Genomic DNA, 12,331 nt, shown 5'->3' with positions numbered 1-12,331 from the left:
TTGCGAGTACATCACTACTTGGACGATATCCTGCTCTTAGCAGGAGATCGGGAGACTTTACTCCTCCAGCGGGAGATCCTAATCTCGACCCTCCAGAAATTTGGCTGGTTAATCAACTGGCGGAAGAGCAGCCTTCAGCCCTCACAGGTTATGATATTTCTGGGGGCAGAATTAGACACGAAACAGAACATGGTACAGCTGCCCTTGGAAAAGGTGGAACCTTTAGCACGGAAAGTGCGGAATCTACTATCCTCCAGACGCACGTCATCCAGAACCTGCCTCAGCATGCTGGGCTCTATGTCATCAACCATACCCATGATAAAATGGTCCCAATGGCACATGAGAACCTTACAGAACGCTTTTCTCAAACAATGGGACGGAGCCTCAATGCACCAACCCATCAGAATCTCCAGCCAAGTCAGGCACTCTCTTTGGTGGTGGACTCACCCTCCCAACCTCAGAAGATTCAAGCCCATAGTTCCTCCAGATCCGGAGATAGTGACATCGGATGCCAGCGAGAGAGGTTGGGGGGCTCACTACCTGGATCAGACAGCCCAGGGACAGTGGCACTTCCCTGCTCGGGGCACAGTATCAAACATACTGGAACTCCGAGCGGCATTTCAGGCCCTCTTGGCCTTTGCACCTCTGCTTCAAGGAAGGAGCGTCCTAATCCGGATGGACAACAAGGTGGCGGTGGCCTACATCCAGAGGCAGGGCGGTACCCGAAGCCACACACTTCTAGCGGAAGTTCACCCCATAATAGAGTGGTCTCAGGTACATCTTCTGAACCTAAGAGCAGTTTATGTTCCAGCAGCACAGAACACGCTAGCCGACTTCCTGAGCAGGGAACTTCTATCGAACAACGAGTGGTCTCTGAACCCTCAGGAGTTCTCCATTCTGACGAAGGCATGGGGGGTTCCGGAGATCGACCTGGCAGCAACACCAGCAAATGCCAAATGCTCAAGATTTCTTTCCAGAGTACCCTTTCCGACAGCAGAGGGGACAGATTGCCTTCTGCACCCATGGGACTTCAATTTGGGGTACATCTTCCCCCCAACTCCTCTAATAGCGAGGTTCCTGTCCCGTCTCCGGAGATCATCGGCCACAGTAATCACAGTGGTACCCTTCTGGCCAAGGAGGCCGTGGTTTACGACGCTCCTACAGCTCAATACCCGACCTCCTATACACCTATCAGTATCAGCAGACCTCCTACACCAAGGTCGGTTCCTCCATCCGGCTCCAGACAGGCTCCATCTGACAGCCTGGAGGTTGAGAGGACTAGACTAAGAGAACAGGGGTGTTCCCAGGCGGTTATAACAACTTTAATGCAAGCCAGGAAGATCACCACAAACACCATCTACGCCAGGATTTGGGAAAGATTCGCCCAGTTGGCGCAACTTAAAGGTTGGGATCCCATCTCGCCTGATCCTTACCAGATCCTGGAGTTCCTTCAAACAGGAGTTGACAAAGGCCTAAATTTGAGCACCCTAAAGGTACAGGTCTCCGCTCTGTCCGCCAAGACTGGCACCAGATGGGCTTTGCATCCTTTAATTATCCAGTTTATGAAGGCATGCATTAAAATCAGACCTCCCAGGAAACCATCCTTTCCGGCTTGGGATCTTTCGGTGGTTCTCGAAGCACTCTCCAAACCACCATTCTTCCCTCTTAACTCAATTTCCCTATGGGACCTAACCATAAAGTTGTCCTTCCTCATTGCCATTGCCTCCGCAAGGAGAGTATCGGAGTTACAAGCTCTCATGTATAAGGAACCTTACCTAGTCTTTTTGTCCGACAGGGTGATACTGAGGCCTTCAGATCGTTTCCTTCCAAAAGTCACTTCGGCCTTCCACTACGGCCAGGACATCGTCTTGCCATGCCTTTCTAACGAGAGTGGCGAGCCTCATGCCTTGGACATTAAGTCTACAATTTCCAGATATCTGTCGGCTACTAACCATCTTCGGTCAACAGACGCCCTCCTAATTATACCTCACGGAGCCAGACGAGGCCAGGCAGCCACTTCCCGTACCATCGCCTCTTGGCTAGTTAAGGCTATCGGAAAAGCGTATTCCACTCAGCAACTGGAGATTCCGGAAGGCATCAGGGCACACTCAACCAGGGCAGTGGCAACCTCCTGGGCAGCATATTGTGGCGTTTCTTCAGAGACTATCTGTAGAGCAGCAACCTGGTCTTCCAGGCATACCTTTATCTCCCACTACAGGGTAGACGCCGCTCTCTTGGCTACAGCCGAATTTGGCCGATCTATCATTAGAGCCAATTCTTTTGCATTGAACCCTCCCGACTGGCGAGTTATTTCCCAGTGTGTGCTGCCATGAATGCGTCAGGAAAACTGAAAATTGTATACTCACCTTTCCGTAATTTTCCTTTCCTGACGCATCTTCATGGCAGCACACAGCTGCCCACCCGATTGTTCAAATGATGATATATACGGAGAATAGTGCCGGGTGTCTCCCCTTTGGATTTTATAGCTAACCAATCCTGTCAGGTTGTGGGGGCGGAGTCACAACCCAGTGTGTGTGCTGCCATGAAGATGCGTCAGGAAAGGAAAATTACGGAAAGGTGAGTATACAATTTTCCGTTTTTTATACCCCCTCTAGTTTTGACAGGTACCGGCTCCCACTTCAACTTGGATTGCCTAGGCCCCCCCTTCCCACCAGCAGCCTCCTGGGACACTTCACTGGTCCCAGAAGGCTGCTGGAGCATTCAAAGTGCGCAGCGCAGTTCGTGCATACGTAATGGAAAACCGTCCGTGAAGTCACAATGAGATACAGCTGGCGTCCCCAAATCCACATGGCGACACTAGGGAGTACCAGCTAAGATCTGGCTCGGGTGAGGACAGCGCTGGATCCCTGTACAGGTAAGGTTCCTTTTAGAGTATTTGTAGCTGCTGACTTTTAACTATTTTTTAATGACCAAAGGTTCTCTTTAAATAATATCTGGGCTGCCATTTAATTAAGAACAAAAATCCACTTTAAAGTCAAAATGAACCCTCCTAATTCATTACTGTATGTCAGTAAAGCTGCAGTGTTTAAGTAAACAGTAGTAAATATTAGGGATGAGCTTCGTATTCGACTCGAACATCGTATGTTCGATCGTTCATTGAATAACGAACGTTATGGGCCGTTCGCGCCAAACTCGAGTGGGCATTGGAGTGCATTGCTGGCTGATGATTGGCCAAGCATGCACTATGACCCGCATGCTTGGCCAATCACAGCTTGCAAACAACGGAGAGCCATAATTGGCCGAAGCTTTGGCAAATTATGGCTCAGGGGGTTTAGTACACGCCCCACACTATAAAAGGCCTGCAGGCCTGCAGGTCGGCAGGTCGGCCTTGTGTAGTGTGTTGCGGAGGTTAAGAGAGAGATAGAGAGAGAGAGAGAGAGAGAGAGAGAGAGAGAGTGTAATTTTTTGTGGGTAGATAGAGCAGGCAGGCTAGTCAGTTAAAGTTACAGTGTGTAGAGGATATATATGCATCCCAGGTGTTGTATATATATTTATACACTGTGTAGTATAGCTAGATCCGCTCTTCCTAATTTACTGGCAGGCAGGTGATTGTGCTAGCTGCAGTATTCTCACGTGGTGTACTGCCTGTGTCCTCTGCAGTGTGCACCTAAAGCTACGTGGTGTGTGTACTGCCCGTGTCCTCTGCAGTTTGCACTTAAAGCTACGTGGTGTGTACTGCCTGTGTCCTCTGCAGTGTGCACCTAAAGCTACGTGGTGTGTACTGCCCATGTCCTCTGCAGTTTGCACCTAAAGCTACGTGCTGTGTACTGCCTGTCTCCTCTGCAGTTTGCACCTAATGCTAAGTGGTGTGTGTACTGCCTGTGTCCTCTGCAGTGTGCACCTAAAGCTACGTGGTGTGTACTGCCTGTGTCCTCTGCAGTTTGCACCTAAAGCTACATGGTGTATACTGCCCGTGTCCTCTGCAGTTTGTACCTAAAGCTACGTGGTGTGTACTGCCCGTGTCCTCTGCAGTTTGTACCTAAAGCTACGTGGTGTGTACTGCCCGTGTCCTCTGCAGTTTGTACCTAAAGCTACCTGGTGTGTACTGCCCGTGTCCTCTGCAGTTTGCACCTAAAGCTACGTGGTGTGTACTGCCCGTGTCCTCTGCAGTTTGCACCTAAAGCTACGTGGTGTGTACTGCCTGTGTCCTCTGCAGTTTGCACCTAAAGCTACGTGGTGTGTACTGCCCGTGTCCTCTGCAGTTTGCACCTAAAGCTACGTGGTGTGTACTGCCTCTGTCCGCTGCAGTTTGCACCTAAAGCTACGTGGTGTGTACTGCCTGTGTCCTCTGCAGTTTGCACCTAAAGCTACGTGGTGTGTACTGCCCGTGATCTCTGCAATTTGCACCTAAAGCTACATGGTGTGTACTGCCCGTGTCCTCTGCAGTTTGCACCTACAGCTACGTGGTGTGTGTACTGCCTGTGTTCTCTGCAGTGTGCACCTAAAGCTACATGGTGTGTACTGCCTGTGTCCTCTGCAGTTTGCACCTAAAGCTACGAGGTGTGTGTACTGCCTGTGTGTCTCTGCAGTGTGTACCTAAAGCTAAGTGGTCCTCTGCAGTGTGCAGGCCATTAGTATGTCTGGAAGGACAACACAGAGAGGCAGAGAGTCACGAGACGATAAGAGGGCAAGCAGGCTCTGCGTCTAGAGGCAACAGTGCTGGTCATGGACACGGTGCATCCTCATCAGCACGTGGCCGTGGGACACACTCGTCCTTTTTTCGGCAGCTGGCCGCGTTGAGCCGCAACATGCCAAAGACTTGGTAGAGTGGATGACCAAGCCGTCTTCATCCTCCTTATCCTCTCTCACCCAGGCTCAGGCTACTTTGTCTGGCAAAGCAGCTGCCAAGGCAGCCTCTTCCCTCTGCTCTATGGCATCAGTCACTCCTTCACTAGCCCCACCATGTCCTCCTGAGGAGTCCCCCGAACTGTTTGACCACAGTGTTGGGTACATGCTGCATGAGGATGCGCAGCGTTTTGAAGGCTCCGACGATGGTACACAGCTAGAGGAAGGCAGTAACGTGAGCCCAGAGAAAGGGGGTGCCCAAGAAGGACAGCAATCTGGCAGTCATGTTCCCCCAGCTGCAGCATACTGCCGGGTTTTCTACAGTGATGAGGAGGGAGGGGATGATAAGGTAACTGACTCTACGTGGGTGCCTGATAGGAGAGAGGAGGAGGAGGAGGCACAGGCACATCTCCAACAAGGCAGGATGCCCTCCAGGGGCCAGCTTAAGGGCAGCACATCGACTGCATCACAACGCAGAGCTACGCATGTGCAGGGCGCTGCTGTCTCTCAGCGTTATTCCAAAAGTTCTTTGGTGTGGGCCTTTTTTGAGACGAGTGCATCAGATCGCACCGCTTCTATTTGCAACATATGTCTCAAGCCTTTCTCGCGTGGCCAAAACATCACCTGCTTGGGCACCACATGCTTGACCAGATATATGTCGACCTGCCATGCAGTTTGTTGGCAAGCGTACCTCAAAGACCCACACCAAAGAACAAAGCGGACCTCTCCTTGCTCGTCATCAGCTGGGATCTCCAACCCCACTATACCCTCAGTCCTCTCTGAAGCTTGCACTCATAGGACTGAAGTTGTAGAATTAGGTGTGTCACAGCCAAGTACTTGCGGGCAATCTACTATCGGTACACCGATGGCAGATTGTACCAGGCAAATTTCCCAGCCCCAGCTTCTGCAGCGCCGAAGTTCTCTCCCAGCCATCCACATGCCCAGCGGTTGAATGTTAGCTTAGCTAAATTGCTAGCACTTCAATTGCTGCCTTTTCAGTTGGTAGATTCTGCCTCCTTCCGTGAGTTTGTGGAATGTGCGGAACCTCAGTGGCAAGTTCCCAAACGCCACTTTTTCTCATGGAAGGCGATTCCGGCTCTCTACCGCCATGTGGAAGGCAATGTCCATGCCTCACTGGACAGGGCGGTCAGTGGTAAGGTGCATATTACCGCTGACTTATGGTCCAGCAGGCATGGACAGGGACGTTACCTATCTTTCACGGCGCATTGGGTGACTCTGGCAGCTGGGAAGGACGCAGGACAAGGTACAGTAGTGTTGGAGGTTGTTCCGCCACCACGCCTCCAAAATGCTACTACTGGTTGTGACACACCTCTCTCCTCCACCACCTCCTCTTCTTCTTCCTCTGTGGCCTCTTCCTGTGCTGATGTGTCCTCGGAACCAGCGGTGCTCCATAGGCGTTCAAGGGGCTACGCAGGAATGCAGGCAAAGAGATGCCATGCGGTGCTTGAGCTTTTGTGCTTGGGGGACAGAAGCCACACTGGGGCAGAGGTTCTGTCAGCTCTGCAGGGGCAGGCTCAGAGGTGGTTGACACCACGCCAGCTTAAGCCAGGAATGGTGGTTTGCGACAATGGCACCAACCTCCTCTTTGCCCTGCGACAGGGACAACTGACCCATGTGCTCTGTTTTGCTCATGTCCTTAACTTGGTGGTTCAGCGGTTCTTGGGCAGGTACCCGGGCTTACAGGATGTCCTGAAGCAGGCCAGTAAAGTCTGTGTGCATTTCCGACGGTCATATAATGCCAGTGCTCGGCTGGCAGACCTCCAAAGGGAATACAACCTGCCCAAGAACCGTCTAATCTGTGACATGCCATGACCTGGTGGAACTCTACGTTGGCCATGCTGCAGTGGCTGCACATGCGGCAGAGGACCATCAATGAGTATCTGTGCCAATATTGCAGCAGGACAGGGTCAGGGGAGCTTAGTTTTTTCCCCCACGCCATTGGGCCATGATCAGGGATGCATGCACTGTCTTGTCACCATTTGAGGAGGCCACGAGGATGGTGAGCAGTGACAGTGCATGCATCAGTGAGACTGTCTCTCTTATTCACCTGTTGGAGCACATGCTGCATGGAATAATTGACAGGGCCCTTGAGGCAGAACAGAGGGAGGAAGAGGAGGACTTCCTTACCTCTCAAGGCCCCCTTTATCTAGACAGTGTTCCTGCTTGCCCGCCTATCACACAGGAAGAGGACGAGGAGGAGGAGGAGGATTGTGTTAGCATGGAGGTGGAGCCTAGCACTCAGCATCAGCAGCAGTCTTCAAGGGATCAATTACAGTCCCAAGGAACCCATGGACTTGTATGTGGCTGGGACAAGGTGGCTGCGGATCATGTGACCCAGAGGACTCCGTACCGAATGCCTCAGCAAACCTACGTTGTATGGCCTCCCTGATCCTGCAAAGCCTGCGGTAGGATTCTCGTATTCGTGCTATCAAGGAGAGGGATCATTACTGGCTGGCAACCTTATCTTGCCGGCACAGAGGGAGCAGAAGATGAAACATCTTCGGGAGGCCTTGCAGAAAGGTCTGTGCAACGCGTTCCCAGATACTGGGAGGTTACAAAATCCTGGTCCTGGACAACGTGTTGCTGAGGCTTCGGTCAGTCACAGAAGGAGCGGTGGAGAAGGTGGGCATCTGACAATTTTTTAGTCCGCAGCCCCAAGGTATGACCGGTTCCAGCAACCATCACCAGCATCTGTTTTATATGGTGCAGGAATACCTAGGGGCAAGATCAGACTTGGACACCTTTCCCACCGAAAATCCTCTGGCTTACTGGGTCTTGAGGATGGATCACTGGCCAGGGCTTGCACAGTACGCAATTGAGCTACTGGCTTGTCCTGCATCCAGCGTTCTTTCAGAACGCACATTCAGTGCTGCTGGAGGATTTGTAACTGATCACAGGGTGCGCCTCTCCACCGACTCGGTCGATCGACTGACCTTCTTAAAAGCACCAAGCACCTGATGCTGATGTAACTGAATCATTTTTTTTGAAATGTCAGATCTCTTCAATACTGCCTATGCTGATGCTGAGTGACTATCCTGTTATGCTGAGTGACTATCCTTTTCCTCCTCAATGATCATGCTGATAGCTTGTAAGAACATTTTTGGTTCTGGGCACCAGCACCAGTGCCTAAGGCACAATTTTTCTGCCCCTGTTTAAAAGGGGCGTGTAATTACAATTTTTGATGCAATACTTTGCAGCGGGCTCATTCCTGCGCTCCAACTAGAGTATCTGTGAGGGGTTGCAACCACCAACAAAGGCCCAATTTTCTTGCCCCTGTTCAACAGGGGCATGTAATTGCAATTCTTGATCTAATATTTCAAAGCAGGGCCCATTCCTGTGTCCACCAAGAGTAACTGTGAGGGCTTACAGAGTTGTGGCACCAGCACCACCACCACCACCACCAACAAAGGCCCAATTTTTCAGCCGCTGTTCAACAGGGGCATGTAATTACAATTCTTGATCTAATATTTCACAGCAGGCCCATTCCTGCGCCCACCAAGAGTAACTGTGTGGACTTACAGTGTTGTGGCACCAGCACCAAAGGCCCAATTTTTCTACCACTGTTCAACAATGGCATGTAATTACAGTTCTTAATATAATAGTTCACACAGCAGGGCGTTCCAGCGCCCACCAAGACTAACTGTGAGGGCTTACAGTGTTGTGGCAACACCAACACCCAGGGCCCAAATTTATGCAGAGTATATACGGCAGGCACCTACTTTCAAACATACAACTTACAAACGACTCCTACTTGCAAATGGAAGGAGACAACAGGAAGTTAGAGGAAATCTACCCCTAGGAAGGGAAATTCTCTTCTATAAGAGGTGTCTCCTGTCCACTGATGCTTTATTACCAATCCTTGTTTCACTAAAAAACCCACATTTTCAAAAAATCTTTTGTCATTGGGACAGAAAGTGAATTGCAATCTTCTGAACAGATGCACACAGACAGCAAAACAAATGTTACAGGGGTGATAACCCTTCTCTATGTTTTCAGAAAAGCTTAAAAATAGATTTTATGGCTGGAGCTACACTTTAAAAAAGTACTAGTTCACAATTACAAACAGATTCTACTTAACAACAAACCTACAGCCCCTGTCTTGTTTGCACCGCCTATATACTGCTGTTCAAAGTATATAGGGCCAAAGGGGCTTGTAATGACCTGGGGGGAGTTGGGGGAAACCCATGCTATTTTTCTCAATGATTTTCATCCATATTGCAGGGACCAGACATTACATTTAGGCCGCAAGCAGTTTTAAATTACTTTTTTCTTATAGTAATCTAATTTTGTATATGGACAGTTCAAAACATGTGCCACTTCACAGGCATACTATAGACACCCAGCAGGTACGGTATTTAAAGGAATTTGTCATTTTTTTTCACTTTAACCACTTAAGCCCCGGACCAATATGCTGGCTAAAGACCCAAGGTGTTTTTACAGTTCGGGACTGCGTCGCTTTAACAGACAATTGCGCGGTCGTGCGACGTGGCTCCCAAACAAAATTGGCGTCCTTTTTTCCCCACAAATAGAGCTTTCTTTTGGTGGTATTTGATCACATCTGCGGTTTTTAGTTTTTGCGCTATAAACAAAAATAGAGCGACAATTTTGAAAAAAATGCAATATTTTTTACTTTTTGCTATAATAAATATCCCCCAAAAACATATATAATTTTTTTCCCCTCAGTTTAGGCCGATACGTATTCTTCTACCTATTTTTGGTAAAAAAAAATCGCAATAATCGTTTATCGGTTGGTTTGCGCAAAATTTATAGCGTTTACAAAATAGGGGATAGTTTTATTGCATTTTTATTTTTTTTATTTTTTTTACTACTAATGGCAGCGATCAGCGATTTTTTTCATGACTGCGACATTATGGAGGACACTTCGGACAATTTTGACACATTTTTGGGACCATTGTCATTTTCACAGCAAAAAATGCATTTAAATTGCATTCTTTATTGTGAAAATGACAGTTGCAGTTTGGGAGTTAACCACAGGGGGCGCTGAAGGAGTTAGGCTTCACTTTGTGAGTGTTTACAACTGTAGGGGGGTGTGGCTGTAGGTGTGACGTCATCGATCGTGTCTCCCCTATAAAGGGGATGACGTGATCGATACGCCGCCACAGTGAAGCACGGGGAAGCCGTGTTTACACACGGCTCTCCCCGTTCTTCAGCTCCGGGGACCGATCGCCGCACTCGAGCGGCGATCGGGTCCACGGGACCCGCAGTCCCGGACCCAGCCGCGACCCACGGCTGGGTACAAGTACAGGACGTATATATACGTGCTTGTGCCCAGCCGTGCCATTCTGCCGACGTATATGTGCAGGAGGCGGTCCTTAAGTGGTTAAGCATCATTAAAATCACTGCTCCAGTAAAAACGACTGTTTTTAAAACTTTTTTTCCATTGATACATGTTCCCTGGGACAAGACCCGGGTTCTCAAACCCGTTTTCCGACAATAACTTGCATATTAGGCTTTAAAATTAGCAATTTTGAATTCGAACGTTCGAGTCCCATAGACGTTAGTGGGGCTCTAAATGTTCGCGCGAACATTCGGTCTGTGTCGAAGGTTCTGGTGCGAACCGAACAAGGGGGGGGGGGGGTTGTTCGGCTCATCCCTAGTAAATGTGCCGCTCTTATAGCTATGTACTGCAGTAATGCATATAAAATATAATTTGCCAGCAGCACATGTGAGAGTTGGAAATCTGCCCTCACACACAACACAGCACCCTGGGTCTCCAGCAATCCAATACGCTCACCTGCACACTTCTCCAAACAGCACTCTCGCTCTTTTGTGCAGATGAGCACCAGATGCTGATCAGATATTTTAGTTCAAATTTTTCCCTTTGTGTGCTTCATTCTTGAAAACAGTTGCTCACAAATATAGGTGCTGCCGAAACGTGATGACATGAATAAGGCGTGATTGTGAAGTGTGGGATATTTAAATTTGGGAAGATGAAACTTAGAAAAGTCTAGTAAAAATCTTTCTTTTGTCGCATGTGTTCGTTAAAGTGGTTGTAAAGGCAGAAGGTTTTTTTATTTTAATGCATTCTAGCTGCCCAGGACTCCCCTCCTCATTGGCTGAGACAGCAATGCAGCACCATTGGCTCCTTCTGCTGTCAATCAAAGTCAGTCAGCCAATAAGGATAAAAAGTGGGCAGAGCCAGGCTGAGGCTCCATGTCTGAATGGACAAAGGGAACCATGGCTCGGCTTGGGTGCCCCCATAGCAAGCTGTTTGATGTGAAGGCACTAAAAGGAAGGGAGGAGCCATGTGCACTTAAGAGGCACCCGAGAAGAGGATATGGGCTGCTTTGTGTAAAACCACTGCACAGAGCAGGTAAGTATAACATACTTGGTATTTTTAACACTAAGTGTAAACTAATTTTTACAACAAATTCTGAAAACAAAAAATTACATTTATAAGTAAGTTTACGATTTTGTATTAGACCTCAGTCATAGCTGTTATGTCCCGCGTGCGGCCGATGGGCCGCAAGTTGGACACCCATTATATAAATAAAGGGGCCAAAAAAAAGCAATGTTCTCTTCTGACAACTTACCGTTGTGTCTCGGAGCAGAAAAGCAGAACACTGCAAACCAGCACCTAGCAGTTTATGAGGATTCCAGGTTACAGAATTTGCTCTGTAACAAAATTAAAAATCATTTAAAGTAAAATCATTACCATTAATATAGTAAGCGTTATCGGGGATTAAACAATCCATTCAAAGAAGGTATTCTTCATGATTGCATTGTCTTCAACAAATCTGTAGCCATGAACTATAGTTCTTTTACTTATAAAAATGGATAATCTGTACAGTAGTATTAGAAAATAATAATGCACTCTGCACAGACAAAACACATACAAACATACCTCATTAGTAACCAATGCTATCAGAAACCTGTTATTGGCACTTTGTAAAGGCTCCACATTGCCTTTCTCACCCTGGTCAAGCTTACAGGCCTCCCAATGCCTGTGACCCTAAAATACCAGACATTTTGCAAACCCAATTTATTTAACTACAGTATATACACATGTTGTCTATTTACAAATACTTCTTTATTAGAGTTCCTTTGTGGACTCGCCATAAGCAGTTTTTGCACAGTCCATCCGTTTGTTTAATAAAAAGATTTTAGTAACAGTCTGCATGAAGGTTGCAATATTAATCTCTCTACTTACCTTTCAATTCCGTTAAGGAGCTGCCTATGGCGGTTGGATAAAAGGGCACTACCTCCCCAGGCAGCCTGTTGGATTGTAATACATTTATCAGAACTTTAATAACTGAATCATTTATTTACTCAACACAATAGTTTTGATACAATTAACCATTAAACAGAATTAAAATGGTCAGTAAAAAAGAAGCCCTTTCCCCACCACCACCCTAGACCAGTGATGGCGAACCTTGGCACCCCAGATGTTTTGGAACTCCATTTCCCATGATGCTCCAGTACACTGCAGAGTGCATGAACATCATGGGAAATAGAGTTGCAAAACATCAGGCGTGCCAAGGTT

The 12,331-nt window shown here is 48.2% G+C and overlaps 1 protein-coding gene across 1 annotated transcript in view; it reads right to left on the bottom strand.

Annotated features, from left to right (window-relative positions):
• CSAD (cysteine sulfinic acid decarboxylase) overlaps positions 1–12,331 on the bottom strand; it is a 95,766-nt gene that overhangs the window by 18,037 nt on the left and 65,398 nt on the right. Inside the window, 2 exon segments of the mRNA XM_040340639.1 lie at positions 11,382–11,463; positions 11,999–12,063. Of these exon segments, the coding sequence (XP_040196573.1) occupies positions 11,382–11,463; positions 11,999–12,063 (147 nt within the window).

The sequence above is a fragment of the Rana temporaria genome, chromosome 2 (genome assembly GCF_905171775.1).
Source record: "Rana temporaria chromosome 2, aRanTem1.1, whole genome shotgun sequence".
NCBI lineage: Eukaryota > Metazoa > Chordata > Amphibia > Anura > Ranidae > Rana > Rana temporaria.
The sequence above is the reverse complement of the archived record's forward strand: the minus strand, read 5'-3'. Positions and strand labels throughout refer to the sequence as shown.